Source organism: Ornithodoros turicata, chromosome 10 (assembly GCF_037126465.1).
Source record: "Ornithodoros turicata isolate Travis chromosome 10, ASM3712646v1, whole genome shotgun sequence".
In the NCBI taxonomy this organism is placed as follows: domain Eukaryota; kingdom Metazoa; phylum Arthropoda; class Arachnida; order Ixodida; family Argasidae; genus Ornithodoros; species Ornithodoros turicata.
Window position 1 is genome coordinate 13,589,607 of NC_088210.1, and position 13,732 is coordinate 13,603,338.

Below are 13,732 nucleotides of genomic sequence, written 5' to 3' on the forward strand. Positions count from 1 at the left end.
GCAAGATTCTAGCTAACAAGGTCATTACGGCGGCTGACGCAGTCGCTGGCGGGCGCGTGCGAGAGAGACGGAAATATAGGGGGTACGCGTACCTTGCGGGCAGTCTATCTCGCGAACGCGTGAAGCTAGATTCGCCAAGGATCGAGGTGTCGTTGGAAAGTGCTTGAGAGGTTCTACCTGGACCTCAAGCGATATCGGCTTCCACAACAACAACCAGAATTTTGTAAATTTGCAAAGTTGAAATATCAAAATTTTGCCAGAATGTCGGCATATATGGAACTAAAATATGATCAGAATTGAAAGGGGGGAGGGGGGGAGGGGCTCAGCACCGTGGAGGAGCCGGAGCCCGCCAGAGAACCCCGGGCGCAGCAGCGATGGGAGGCGGCGGGCGCCGACCCAAATGTTCTCGGTATTAATAAATGCCTAATGAATGGAATGAATAGATGAATAAAAACTCGTATTTCTTTCAATAAAATACCGCATAGGAGAAAACGAATCGGAGATCGTGCGTCTCTGACATGACTGAGCACGCAGCCGCAACTGTCATTCACATATTTGTCTCGGGAGTCTGTGGTGACCAAGGCTTATCAGTTGCTTAAAGGGGCGCTACAGTGCGAAAACTTCTCGCGTAATAGAAGATGCCATTACCCAAAAGCATCCGTGTCGTCGTTCATGATTTAATCGCGAACGAAACTGCAATTTGCGCTTTCCTTCTTCTTCTCCTCCTCACGAGGCGCGATAATCCTGCCACCTGCTGTCGAAGGCTTTCCCTACGTTTTCCGGCTGACTTTCCAGGCGAACCGTAGTCATCAGCGCAAAAAAAAAAAAAAAAAAAAAAAGAAGAACATGGACCGATAGACAATGTCCTGTCTCTCTTGTCTTGAAGTCCATGTTTTGGTGGAGCACTGAATGGTATACGGTTAATATGCACCAACTATACCCCAGCATATGCCGCTGTTTTGAGCTTCTATACGAATGTTGACATGGTTCCCCTTGTAGTCCCGGCCCAGGACGCGTGCTACCACCACCCCCTCCCGCTGTACGCCATACATAGCTGCAGTTGCTTCGTGGTGCTAACACAGACCTTTAATTAAAAGGAAGGCGGGACAACGCGGGGCACTGAACGTCCAACTTGTACCGCCGTGCCGTGCCTCCTGGGAGAAGGCGGGAAAACGGAAAGCGCAAATTGCGGTTTCCGCAACCAACTGACTGCATATTTCGAGAACGTCAGAAACCACAAGGGCAGACTGCACGAAGACAGTGTTCCGTCCTGTTCTTGTGCCTTGCTGCGTCCTTCAAATATGTATGTGCCTAACTTATACGCTCTTCTAGTCTTTTGAAGAGGAGAAATTTTTGCCATTTTCGCCGCACCTTTAACAGCAACGCTACGAGTCAAAAATGGCATTATTTCGTGCATTATTTCGCAAATACCGCATTATTTCGTGCAAGTTTCCGTTTATTCACACGCGCGACATACTCACGGAAGATTCTAGCGAAAGAAACAGCGAAAACACTGCTTACAGAGACGAAGTTCCGTTCCGTGTTGTGTCGAGCGTTCACATGGTGGGGAATACCGAGAGTGGCGTACTGCGAGTTTAGCAGACGACACTTAGCAGACGACGCCGTCAGCGTCTTTTCCTGTCGTCTGCAAAGGAATATCTTGCGGCTGTGGCACAAGATGGCTGTGGCATCATGGTTAGCAGTGTATATACGTGAAAACACGACGCGCTCGCGTGACAGCAGAAAGCTATGACGTTCTTCGCATCTTCCGCTTCTGGGGAAATGTCACTCGCGTGAATACACGGTTTAAATAACGAACATAATTCGCTCGATAACATTTTTGTCAGTAACCTCTCAGGGAAACTAAGTGGCATTGCAAATCTTTTGCTCTTTCTTTTGTGGCTGCTTCCGAGCCCGAACACCACCACCGCCCCAAATACGTTTCCCAAACAATATCAAGGCATTCCGGTTCTGCGGTACAACAGAGAGAACGTTGCACCAAACGTGCATTATAGGGACTGACCTGCATCCCTGTCCTCCAGCATGGTGGACATGACGGAGCTCTGCATGTCCCCCAGGGCTGCATAGACGGGCGTCTCGACGGGGATTCCATACCAGGCGCTTTTCAGCCGTCCGGCCAGTTCACCAGCTTGCACGACGTCAGGCAGGAGAGACACCGGAAAGTCAGCCTCGCATAACCTGCGTGCATAAGCACGTACGTACGAGTTAATTCAATACATATACAAGGTACATGATCGAGAAACAGGCGCCATTCCGAAACACCTACTCATCACCCTTAGGAAAAATCTGTCAGTTGACTCCCTTTTGGTGACTAAATGCGTTGCCACAAAATTAGTCCGTTTAAGGATTAAATGCACTGGACTAAATGAATGTCACAGAGTGGAGAGTGCGTAGAGAAGAATCCCAGGTACGTACATAATTCATGTGCACGAATGGCAGCACTTTGAATCAAACCGTCAACCGTGATATATCGAATGATATAAAATTTTGCGACATGCATATAGGGCACAGCTTCGCAAGAAATAACCGCTAGATATTTCTTCCTCTGTATGGGTGAAAACTTGCTTAACTTATCTAAGTTATATAGCCTTATTCCATCAAATTCACGAAGAGCACATTTTTCGTAGACTATTGCATTCAGGAGACCATTTACCAAGTTTGGACTTTGGTGATTATTTGCAGTCGTGGGGAGTAAATTTCGGGATTAGGGGAGTAATTGCACTCTAGGGGACAAGAAGCTGCAAATACTCCCCATTTCGCTCTTTTTTTTTTCTTTTTTTTTTAGAATGCAACACAACACATTGCGTCGGGGCTAGACCAAGAGGATCATACGTAATAGCACGATCCATTGATTAGACATAGACATAGACTATTACCACGGATCGTGGTAACAGTATGGCAACCTACGTTGCCATGACTACGCCAAGACGCAATGACCTTCAGCATAGTGGGAAACAGTAAGTGCGAAATATATTCCTGAAATACCCAAGACAGCTGATGGGTTCACGGCCGGGAGCTGTGGCGCGCTCCTGTAATCCAGCTACCTGGAGGCCGGGTCTAGAGGACAGCCTGAGGCTGGGGTCAATGTCTCTCGCCTGCCCATGTTGACTGGGTGTCCGCACTAAGAAGGACGTCAACATGGAGGCCCTGGATGAGTCCCGGGCCCCCAGGTTGTCTAAGGAGGGGCGAACCGGCCCAGGGCGGAAACGCAGCAGGCAAAAGTTCCCGCGTCCTGCGGTAGTGGGATCGCATCCATGAATGGGTAACGTGAGGCAGCCCAACCAACAAGGCTGAACCTAGACCTTTTAGCACATTTTCACGAATAATTATTTAAATCCTCTATGGGAACACCAATAGGGAAATTTCCAGTCGGTGCCAACATTATGCTGCCGCTGCCTTCTTCCACTCCTGCTTACTTCTTCTTCTTGTAAAATAATTGGGAGTAGAATTATACTAAGGTGAATCAGCCTAAATTTTATTACATTGCACCATTATTTGTGTAGCGAGATGCTGCGCTTGCCGCAGGGAAGGACTGTTGCTAATTGCGGATATCTCCGCCACATGGCGCTGGAAGCAATGTTTACCTAGGGTGCCTCAATACCCTGAAGAGGGAGCTACAAAATACGTCCCCTAAATACCCAAGATAGGAGATGGATTCACGGCCGGGAGCAGTGGCGCGCTCCTGTAATCCAGCTACCTGGAGGCCGGGTCTAGAGGACAGCCTGAGGCTGGGGTCAGTGTCTCTCGCCTGCCCATGTTGACTGGGTGTCCGCACTAAGAAGGACGTCAACATGGAGGCCCCGGAGGAGTCCTGGGCCCCCAGGTTGTCTACGGAGGGGCGAACCGGCCCAGGGCGGAAACGCCGCAGGCAAAAGTTCCCGCGTCCTGCGGTAGTGGGATCGCAACCGTGAATGGGTAACGAGAGGCAGCCCAACCAACAAGGCTGATCCTAGACCTTTTAGCACATTTTGACGAATAATTATTTAAATCCTATATGGGAACACCAATAGGGAAATTTCCAGTCGGTGCCAACATTATGGTGCCGCTGCCTTCTTCCACTCCTGCTCTACTTCTTCTTCTTGTAAAATAATTGGGAGTAGAATTATACTAAGGTGAATCAGCCTAAATTTTATTACATTATTTGTGTAGCGAGATGCTGCGCTTGCTGCAGGGAAGGACTGTTGCTAATTGCGGATATCTCCGCCACATGGCGCTGGAAGCAATGTTTACCTAGGGTGCCTCAATACCCTGAAGAGGGAGCTACAAAATACGTCCCATAAATACCCAAAATAGGAGGTGGGTTTACGGCCGGGAGCAGTGGCGCGCTCCTGTAATCCAGCTACCTGGAGGCCGGGTCTAGAGGACAGCCTGAGGCTGGGGTCAGTGTCTCTCGCCTGCCCATGTTGACTGGGTGTCCGCACTAAGAAGGACGTCAACATGGAGGTCCTGGAGGAGTCCCGGGCCCCCAGGTTGTCTAAGGCGGGGCGAACCGGCCCAGGGCGGAAACGCAGCAGGCAAAAGTTCCCGCGTCCTGCGGTAGTGGGATCGCACCCGTGAATGGGTAACGTGAGGCAGCCCAGTCAATAAGGCTGAACCTAGACCTTTTAGTGGTGAAGGTTAAAGAAGAAGTGGTAATCTTCAAATCCCACGTGGGGCATCAATAAGGAAATTTCGAGACCCTGCCATTACTACGCTGCCGTTCTCTTCTTCCTCTTTTTTTCTCCTCTAATTAGTAGATTTATACGTAGATTAAATCGGTCTAAAATTTGTTACATTACATTATTACTATTAGTGACTTTTAGTATATGCATATTCGCGACTCCGGCGAAGCCGTGGCCACCTGGTGGCAATTTAGAAAAGCTGCGAATCTAGGTCCGACAGCACGTCGGGGCAGGGAAGCTGTACATGTTTCCGTCGCTTATGGACAGAACACAGAATGTATCAAAATCGAAAAGAGGGCAGATGTTGCACTACTACTTTCTTCTCAGCCTGTTGGAGAAACCCCGTGTTTTCTTTTAATCAAGGAGAACGGAACGGAAGTCTCATCTGTTGACCCATCGCACGAGTTTCCTGATCAACTCTGTCACCACGGTTTTATCTTAATGTTCATCTTAGTAATACGGAACAAGGAACCGGCATTTCTTTGTCGCGCTGACATGTAGGCATTTTCGGACCTCACGCAAAAGTAAACAATGTCGCTGTACAATTGCGGCGTAGACAAGCATCCATCCTTGATGGTCTGTGGGATTCGTATAAACAGACAAAATATCACACAAAGTTGTACGTGAACACCAAGAGCAGTGCAGAAAAAGAATACTTCACTTTGCGAAAGCACCTCGTTTGCAGCGCTCAGATGTTCGTCACTCAGCATATGGCACGTTAAATAATTGCACGTGTATGCGTGCTAAGACAAGGTGTCAGATATGTGCGTGCGCGCCAAGGGTTTTCAAAATATGTATTGTTCACGTATACCTTTGGGGCTTTGACATACAGTTACAGTGCAGACATCAAGGTTAGAGCATATGAGCACGTTTTGTCGCCACCACACGACCACACCAAACAAGGAAGTCTTCTCGCGAGCTTTTCCAAATGCCCATGTGAGCCGAAATGCAGGATTACAATTCTTTTATGATTACTTGTGTCTCAAAGTTTCTACAAAAGCTGTCTAAATTCTTAGAGACACTACAGGTCCAACGAACAACGGAGCTGTTGTTCGCTTGCAACGCTCATGTATTACCGGACTGTCGGAGGACAAACTCAAGAGTGGTATTACTTGCATACTAGCAATTCCTCCTTCCGTAACACACGATATGTCACCCTGCTTAAGCAAACAATCCTTGCCTTGCCTTCTTAGATTCCAAAATGCCTTCTCCCGTTCCCTCCACACCCGGCGTTTCTGAACACCTTCCGACGACGGAAACCTTTTGCCTGCTTCTCTCAGTTGAGCTGCACAGTATGAGATGACCAGCAGACAAAATGAATTCCTTTTCATGAAGCATGTGAATTTGCGCATATTAAAAACTGAAATTATCCTAATTCGGCCTACAACGAAGTCCCTACGCTCGCCTTGCTCGGGAGACCTCATGGATACCTGGACTCGTCCGCCATCTTGGAATTTCGGGGCGCCACCTGTAGTTTATTGGAGTCGCGAATAGAGCACAGTTCCGCAAGAAATAACCGCTAGATTTTCTTCCTCTCTATGGGTGGAAGCTTGCTTAACTTATCTAAGTTATACAGCCTTATTCTATCAAATTCACGAAGAGCACATATTGACGTAGACTAGTGCATTCAGGAGGTCATTTACGAAGTTCGGTGACTATTTGCTGTCCTCGGGAGTAAATTTCGGGATTAGGGGAGTAATTGCACCCTAGGGGACAAGAAGCTGCAATTACTCCCCATTTTGCTCCTTCTTCTTCTTCCTTTTTTAGTCTTAGTCTCCCCAACTGGTCTCAATGCCACGCGTATTTTGTCCTCCTTGCTTTTCTTTCCCGGCTGTTACTCTCTATCTCTGTTTGAATGTTTTTGTGCCGTGAAATGTGTCAGGCTGTTCATCACTATGTACTCCCTCACCCTTTTCATTTCTGCCCTCACCCATGTTGGTGCTATATATTGTTTTGTAACATTGTGCGCAATGTACCTGAAGAAGGGCAGTCTCTGCCTGAAAGCTAGTAATAAATCTCTAAACTTTGGGTGCTTCGTACGTCTTTCATTCTCAAGCATACCTTTGTGACGTCGACATTGTTCATTGTTTTGATTCGTCTACGCTTCTACGTTGCTATGACTACGCCAAGACGCAATGACCTTCAGCGTAGTTCCGAATATGCATCGAGCAAAGAACGCAGTTATCCATATTTCGTCATCGACAGCTCAGTTTTACGGCACAACTTCGCCGTCCAAACGACTCCAGTGTAGGGATTGTCCTCCCTCCCCCACGGATTTTGCAACGCCCACCTAAAATTTCTGAGATTGCCCAATACAGCTCTACTTCCCAAATATCTACTGATAAACATTTACCTCCCCCGCTCCCGGAAGCTGAGAACCCCCTGAAGGTCGATTTCTGGGGAAGTTACTGCTCCAGTGCTGTCAACAGGAGTTGCGACAGCCGGCGGATGGGCGCAAATGAACGAGCGGAATTACTTTCTAAACAGTCAAGGAGAAGAATTGTGCAAAGCCAGAGTTCGAGCTAAATCGTTACAAGGAACTCGTTACGTTATTCTCTTTTACGCAAGTTCTCTGTACGCAAGTTCTCTTTTTCTTTTTTTTAACGTGTAACTTAATTCGGTACTTTTGCGCCTTTGTAACTTGCAGAGGAATTGGTTTCTTTTTCATGTAACTTTGACAAAGTAACTTAAGTTAACTTCCAAGTTACTTTTAACTCGCTTTTGACTCACATCCATGTATTTTCTTGCTTTTTCTCCGCTTCCTTCATGGTATTGTTTGCCGTAGAACGTGATAGTGTTCAGGACAGAGAGTCGAACCGAACCTGAACCCGAACCGAAAACCGTCATTAACCTTTATTTTTGGCCGAACCGGGACTGAACCGAACCAAAAGAGTCGGCGCCATCTTGGAGCTGAACCGGAACTAAACCGGTAAAAAAATACCGGTTACCGGTTCGAATAACGGTTCACACGGAATTAAGTTTGCGGAACTAAGTGCGGAACTTTGCATGTTGTGCATGAACGTAACAACAATTTTTCCTCTTTTTTCTTCATTTATTAGCTTCGTAGACTTCCTTTTGCTTGCCGAAAAAGTCGTGCCCTGCAACAATGATCTGGATTTTCTCGAGTCACGAAGTAACAACAACAAAGATAGTAACTGAAAACTTGTAGGACTACTAATGTCTAAGACATACACCTGAATCTACAGGGTGTGTGCAGAAAAACATGACCCGCATTTAGGCAGTTAGCTTGTTGTCTACCTAACTAACAAACTTCCTGGAAGCCATACTGAGCGTAAAAAAATAAACAGAGCGCGAAAATATGGGCTCCCGTGCATTAGAATAGGGTGGTCGTCACTATGAATGGTAGTGCATTTTGGTCTCAGGAAAGTTATGTGCAGGCACCGCTAGGGGTACTGCCGATGAGTATCCATGTGGGACATCGTTTCGATTTATGCAACGATAGCTCCCATAGCGGTACACAACTCTCCTACGTCCACCATGTTGCCCTATTCTGATGCACGGAGGCCGACGTTTTCGTTGCCCCGTTAATTTTTTTTAGCTGAGTATGGCTTCCACAATTTTTCTGCAGACTTCGCACGCATAAATGCGCCATCGTGCGCCACCGGATGTTCCTCGGGTAAGTAGACAACGAGTTACATGTAAAAATGTGGGTCACGTTTTTCTGCACATACCCTGTATATATATCTTTTTTGTCACAAGTTTTTGTCACAACCTTTTCTGTCTCAATTATGCAGGACATAACTGTAACACAAAAGGCGTACGCCTACTGTTTTCAACAAATTAGGGGAGAGAACGGTGTCATTCGAGATGATGGTTGGTTAGGAGGTGGAGACGTTAGGAGACGACGGAGACGTTAGGAGACGTTTAACGCATTAAGTTTGCCGCGTGACTAGGGTATTAGAAAGTAAAGCGCCAGCCACGCTGATGCTGGTCAGAATGAAAAGAACGTGCCAAGCTGGGTTTCTTTGTGGATTTGAAATAAAAGAAGCAAAAACAACCGTATTGACATCGTATTTAAAAGTCGGCAATGGGTCGAAAATTAGTCGAACCCTCTGTTTGTACTTGCTTTGTCTTTGTTCCACAGACACTTCACTCTAACGCGCCATGGTAGCACGGCGGCTGTCAGTGCTGTCACAATAACGCGCCTTTTACATAGAGACGCCGTGCTCAGGATCGCACCATTGCAATCCAACTACCATGAAGCGTCGTTTTGGTGATTAACGTGTATTCGCGACTCCGACTGGTGATGAATTATTTCTATCACTTAAATGACTCAGGCCAAGGTAGCTGGCTTGGTTCACTGGCGAGATGTTCCTGGCGCCTGTTCCTGGCGAGATTCTGCGAACAACCCGGTGAGTCAGTTAACCCCCGCGACATGAGCTACGTACAGGGACAGTCAACCCAAGGCGGTAATTCATGGCTATGCTCCTCTTGCAACCACTACTACCTTGTCTTTGATATTGCACAGTCTTTCAAAATCCTGAACGACCACTGACGTCTTCCTGTACACTTCAAGCACTGTACCACACAAACGGAAGTTTGCTTTAACCTGCCTGTTCTGCTTCATTCGCTCCCGTGGCCCCTGAACCGGTTCGTGAACCGAACCGTTTGGAAAGAACCGGTTTGAACCATCATAGTTGCCTTCTGGAGCTCAACCCGAACCGAACCGATAAACGTTTCGGTTCGACACTCTGGTTCAGGAAACAAGAACCGCTGTCATTGAAATGATGCAAAGCGCTCGAATAGACCTCTATCAAAGAAACGTCATCATGACGTTGGTAGACGGGACTGAAACCCAAACAAATCGGGAGGAGAGGGCTGGGTTCCACGAACGGGCACTTGTTCGCTGCCTCCCAATGAAAGGAAAGTAGGAACACCGTGATCCCCCCAAGACCATGGCTTTCGGGCGCGACCTTCTTTACCTCTTGCTTCGAACGTAGTTCAATTCAACCAAATTTTTGGCGCTGTCGAACAGTATGACGTCTTTTGTTTCCAAACAGGGAGAGGTCTATTACTGGACAAAAACGGGAACGGTCTACGTGTGGATAGAGAGGTAGCAAGCGAGCTGGTGGCATAGATCCATAACTTAAAAACCCGAGACTTGGGGACAAAAAAACGACAAACACGGACTGTGTTTGTCGTTTTTTTTGTCCCCAAGTCTAGGGTTTTTAAGTTATGGATCTACGTGTGTTGCGCTCCTCCGCAGGCAACTCAGGGTCTAACTCAACTGCTCACGCGCGCGCTGCACCTGCGTAATGCTATTTTGTATCCGAAGTAACTTGGAAGTAACTCGTTCTTTTTTTTAAGTAACTCAGTAACTACGAGTTACATTTTATGCTGAAGAACTTCGTTATTAACTTAGGTACATTTTTCAGACGTTCTTTTTGACGGATAACTTCTCAATCTATGAGCAAAACAGACGCATATCTTGAATGCAGCGCCTGCATAACTGGCACATATGTGTATGTGTGGTCTACATACGTATTATATATCTATGTAAACATTAAGTGCGAAATATATCCCTTAAATACCCAAGATAGCTGATGAATTCACGGCCGGGAGTTGTGGCGCGCTCCTGTAATCCAGCTACCTGGAGGCCGGGTCTAGAGGACAGCTTGAGGCTGGGATCAGTGTCTCTCGCCTGCCCATGTTGACTGGGTGTCCGCACTAAGAAGGTCGCCAACATGGAGGCACAGGAGGAGTCCTGAGCCCCCAGGTTGCCTAAGGCGGGGCGAACCGGCCCAGGGCGGAAACGCAGCAGGCAAAAGTTCCCGCGTCCTGCGGTAGTGGGATCGCAACCATGAATGGGTAACGAGAGGCAGCCCAACCAACAAGGCCGAACCTAGACCTTTTAGCACATTTTGCCATATAATTATTGATGCAGGTTATAGAAGTGGGTCTTTTTGAGTCCCATATGCGAATAATAATAATAAGGAAATTTCGAGTCGGTGCCAATATTATGCTTCCGCTGTCTTCTTCATCTTTTTTTCTCCTCCTCTTCTTCTTGTAAAATAATTGAGAGAAGAATTATACTAAGGCGAGTAAAATACAAGCTGCGCGTGCTGCAGGGTGCGAATCTCGACCGAAATGGACGATTTTAAAAAGATGCGCGCGCCATCAAGCGCGTGGCGCAAGGCAGCATGGGAACTTTGAGGGACACTGCTCCGTCGTCTGCTTCGGATATGCTTCATATCGGCTGACGCTGTGGCTGCGCACACCGGGAATGTTGTTCTTCTTCTTCTGCCTCCGCCTCTGGCCGTATCGTAATGCTTGAAGGCGCTCTAAGTTCCCATGAGCCCTTGCGTACCACAGGTGGCGCTTGCTTTTCTAAAATGGTCTACGGCGCTCCGGTGCAACCAGGTGCCCCTTGCCATCTTCGATAAACTGCACTGGTGGGCAGTGAAACTTCATCGATTAAAGGAGTGCACCCATTCAATGGAGCACTGAGTTGCCTCGAACCTTCACCGGGAAAACCGGCCGAGCGATTGCGTCAGAGTGCAATCCCAAGAAGCATCGCGATTGCCGGAAGCACGGCTGAAGGCGGAAGCGACATGTCGCCAGGTGTAGCCGGGCAAGCAGCAGCAGTCAGCCATCGAGCCATAAGAGACCTGGGCTGCGTTCCAATACCCCGGTTAGTCGATTGCCTAGCGGTCTAACCGGAAGTGCCGCCATGTTATGTCTCGTTCCAAATCTCGCCAAGTCCGCTATTCAGTCGGCTACCGCCTAGTGCGCATCGATGCAGTCTAGTTATACGCCTGACCATCTGACAGCCGGGATGGAGACGCGCGTTGACGGTACCAGCGTGCCCGCTGTTTCTGATGGCTTTAAATGTAAAGTTGCACATAGTGGTATGTTTTTTTAAAACTGCGTAGAGAGTTGGAAGACATGTTTAGTTGTGAAGGTGACAGTTTATTATGCACGATGTCCTACAAACTTAGCGCATTAGAGTCCTGCTGCGCTTGCGCCGTACGCATTTCTTGCGTGAGCAACAAGATGGCGCCACAGGCGCCTCGGCTAGGCAAGTCTGTTCCAATATTGACAAGCAAAGGGGTCTATTCAGCTGCCTAGTCAGCTGCCTAGTCAGGCAGCTTCGCGGGCGCGAGGTATTCGAACGCAGCCCTGGACGACTGGCAATCGCCTATTGGAGAGCCGTGTCATGGGATAGTTACGCTAGTGACCGCTGCAAGCGCCACATAGCATTATTGGAGAGAGGGAATGACACTATCATCCTTGCCACCGTCGTTCGTCTGCTACACAGGGTTACACAGGCTGTTGCTAAGCGCGCGCTACCCTCTCCCGTACCGCTTCGTCCTTCTCAACACAGCCCACCATACATTGCCGCGGTTCCGGCAAGTCACGTGGTAACGAATAGTGCTAGCTAGCGACAAATCCGATAGCCAAGCGGCGATTGCCAGAACTACCACCCCGGTGCTGGGAGCTTTGCGGATGTCCAGGTCTCTACAGTATAGTAGTAGGTCGTGCATGACATTCGATCGGTGCCGCTCGCCAGGTGCCGCTCGCTACGGGTCGCGCAGCTTATGAGGCACAACGAGCAAAGGTCTCTAGGCGCCGCACGCTAGAATCCACCAGATCCACCAGTGCGGTGCAGTTTCATTATGCAGTTTCATTGTTCCATATTCGAGAATGCCTCCGCACAGGGCACCGCCAGTGTAGAGCGCCACGCCGCACCACGGTGGTTTCGGGGCAATTCCGGTGCAAGTTTATCGAGGACGCTATCAATACTATCTTCCTGTGTGTTTGCAGAGGGCGCTAAGAGATATGTCCCTCAAATACCCAAGATAGCAGGTGGATTCACGGCCGGGAGCAGTGGCGCGCTCCTGTAATCCAGCTACCTGGAGGCCGGGTCTGGAGGACAGCCTGAGGCTGGGGTCAGTGTCTCTCGCCTGCCCATGTTGACTGGGTGTCCGCACTAAGAAGGACGTCAACATGGAGGCCACGGAGGAGTCCAGGGCTCCCAGGTTGCCTAAGGAGGGGCGAACCGGCCCAGGGCGGAAACGCAGCAGGCAAAAGTTCCCGCGTCCTGCGGTAGTGGGATCGCATCCATGAATGGGTAACGAGAGGCAGCCCAACCAACAAGGCTGAACCTAGACCTTTTAGCACATTTTGCCGAATAATTATTGATGCAGGTTATAGAAGTGGGTCTTTTTGAGTCCCATATGCGAATAATATAAATAAGGAAATTTCGAGTCGGTGCCAATATTACGCTTCCGCTGTCTTCTTCATCTTTTTTCTCCTCCTCTTCTTCTTGTAAAATAATTGGGAGAAGAATTATACTAAGGCGAGCACTATTATCTGTGTAAATACAAGCTGCGCGTGCTGCAGGGTGCGAATCTCGACCGAAATTCTGGAAATCTCCGACATACGGCGCTCCGGTGCGACCTGGTGCCCCTTGCCATCCTCGATAAACTGCACTGGTGGGCAGTGAACGTCATCGATTAAAGGAGTGCACCCATTCAATGCAGCACTGAGTTGCCCCGAACCTTCAACCGAGAAAACCGGCCGAGCGCCAGAGTGCAATTTCAAGAAGCATCGCGATTGCCGGAAGCACGGTGGAAGGCGGAAGCGACATGTTGCCAGGTGTAGCCGGGCAAGCAGCAGCAGTCAGCCATCGAGCCATAAGAGACCTGGACCACTGGCAATCGCCTACGGGAGAGCCGTGTCATGGGATAGTTACGCAGGTGACCGCTGCAAGCGCCACATAGCATTGTTGGGGAGAGGGAATGACACTATCATCCTTGCCACCGTCGTTCGTCTGCTACACAGGGCTACACAGGCTGTTGCTAAGCACGCGCTACCCTCTCCCGTACCGCTTCGTCGTTGTCAACACAGCCCACCATACATTGCCGCGGTTCCGGCAAGTCACGTGGTAACGAATAGTGCTAGCGAGTGACAAATCCCATAGCCAAGCGGCGATTGCCAGAACTACTACCCCGGTGCTGGGAGCTTTGCGGATGTCCAGGTCTCTACAGTATAGTAGTAGGTCGTGCATGACATTCGATCGGTGCCGC

General features: G+C 48.8%; 1 protein-coding gene across 1 annotated transcript in view; it reads right to left on the minus strand.

Annotated features, from left to right (window-relative positions):
- LOC135370421 (sedoheptulokinase-like) overlaps positions 1-13,732 on the minus strand; it is a 77,715-nt gene that overhangs the window by 21,217 nt on the left and 42,766 nt on the right. The window contains exon 2 of the mRNA XM_064604162.1: positions 2,024-2,199. Coding sequence (XP_064460232.1) covers positions 2,024-2,199 — 176 coding nt within the window. The remainder of the gene's footprint in view (positions 1-2,023; positions 2,200-13,732) is intronic.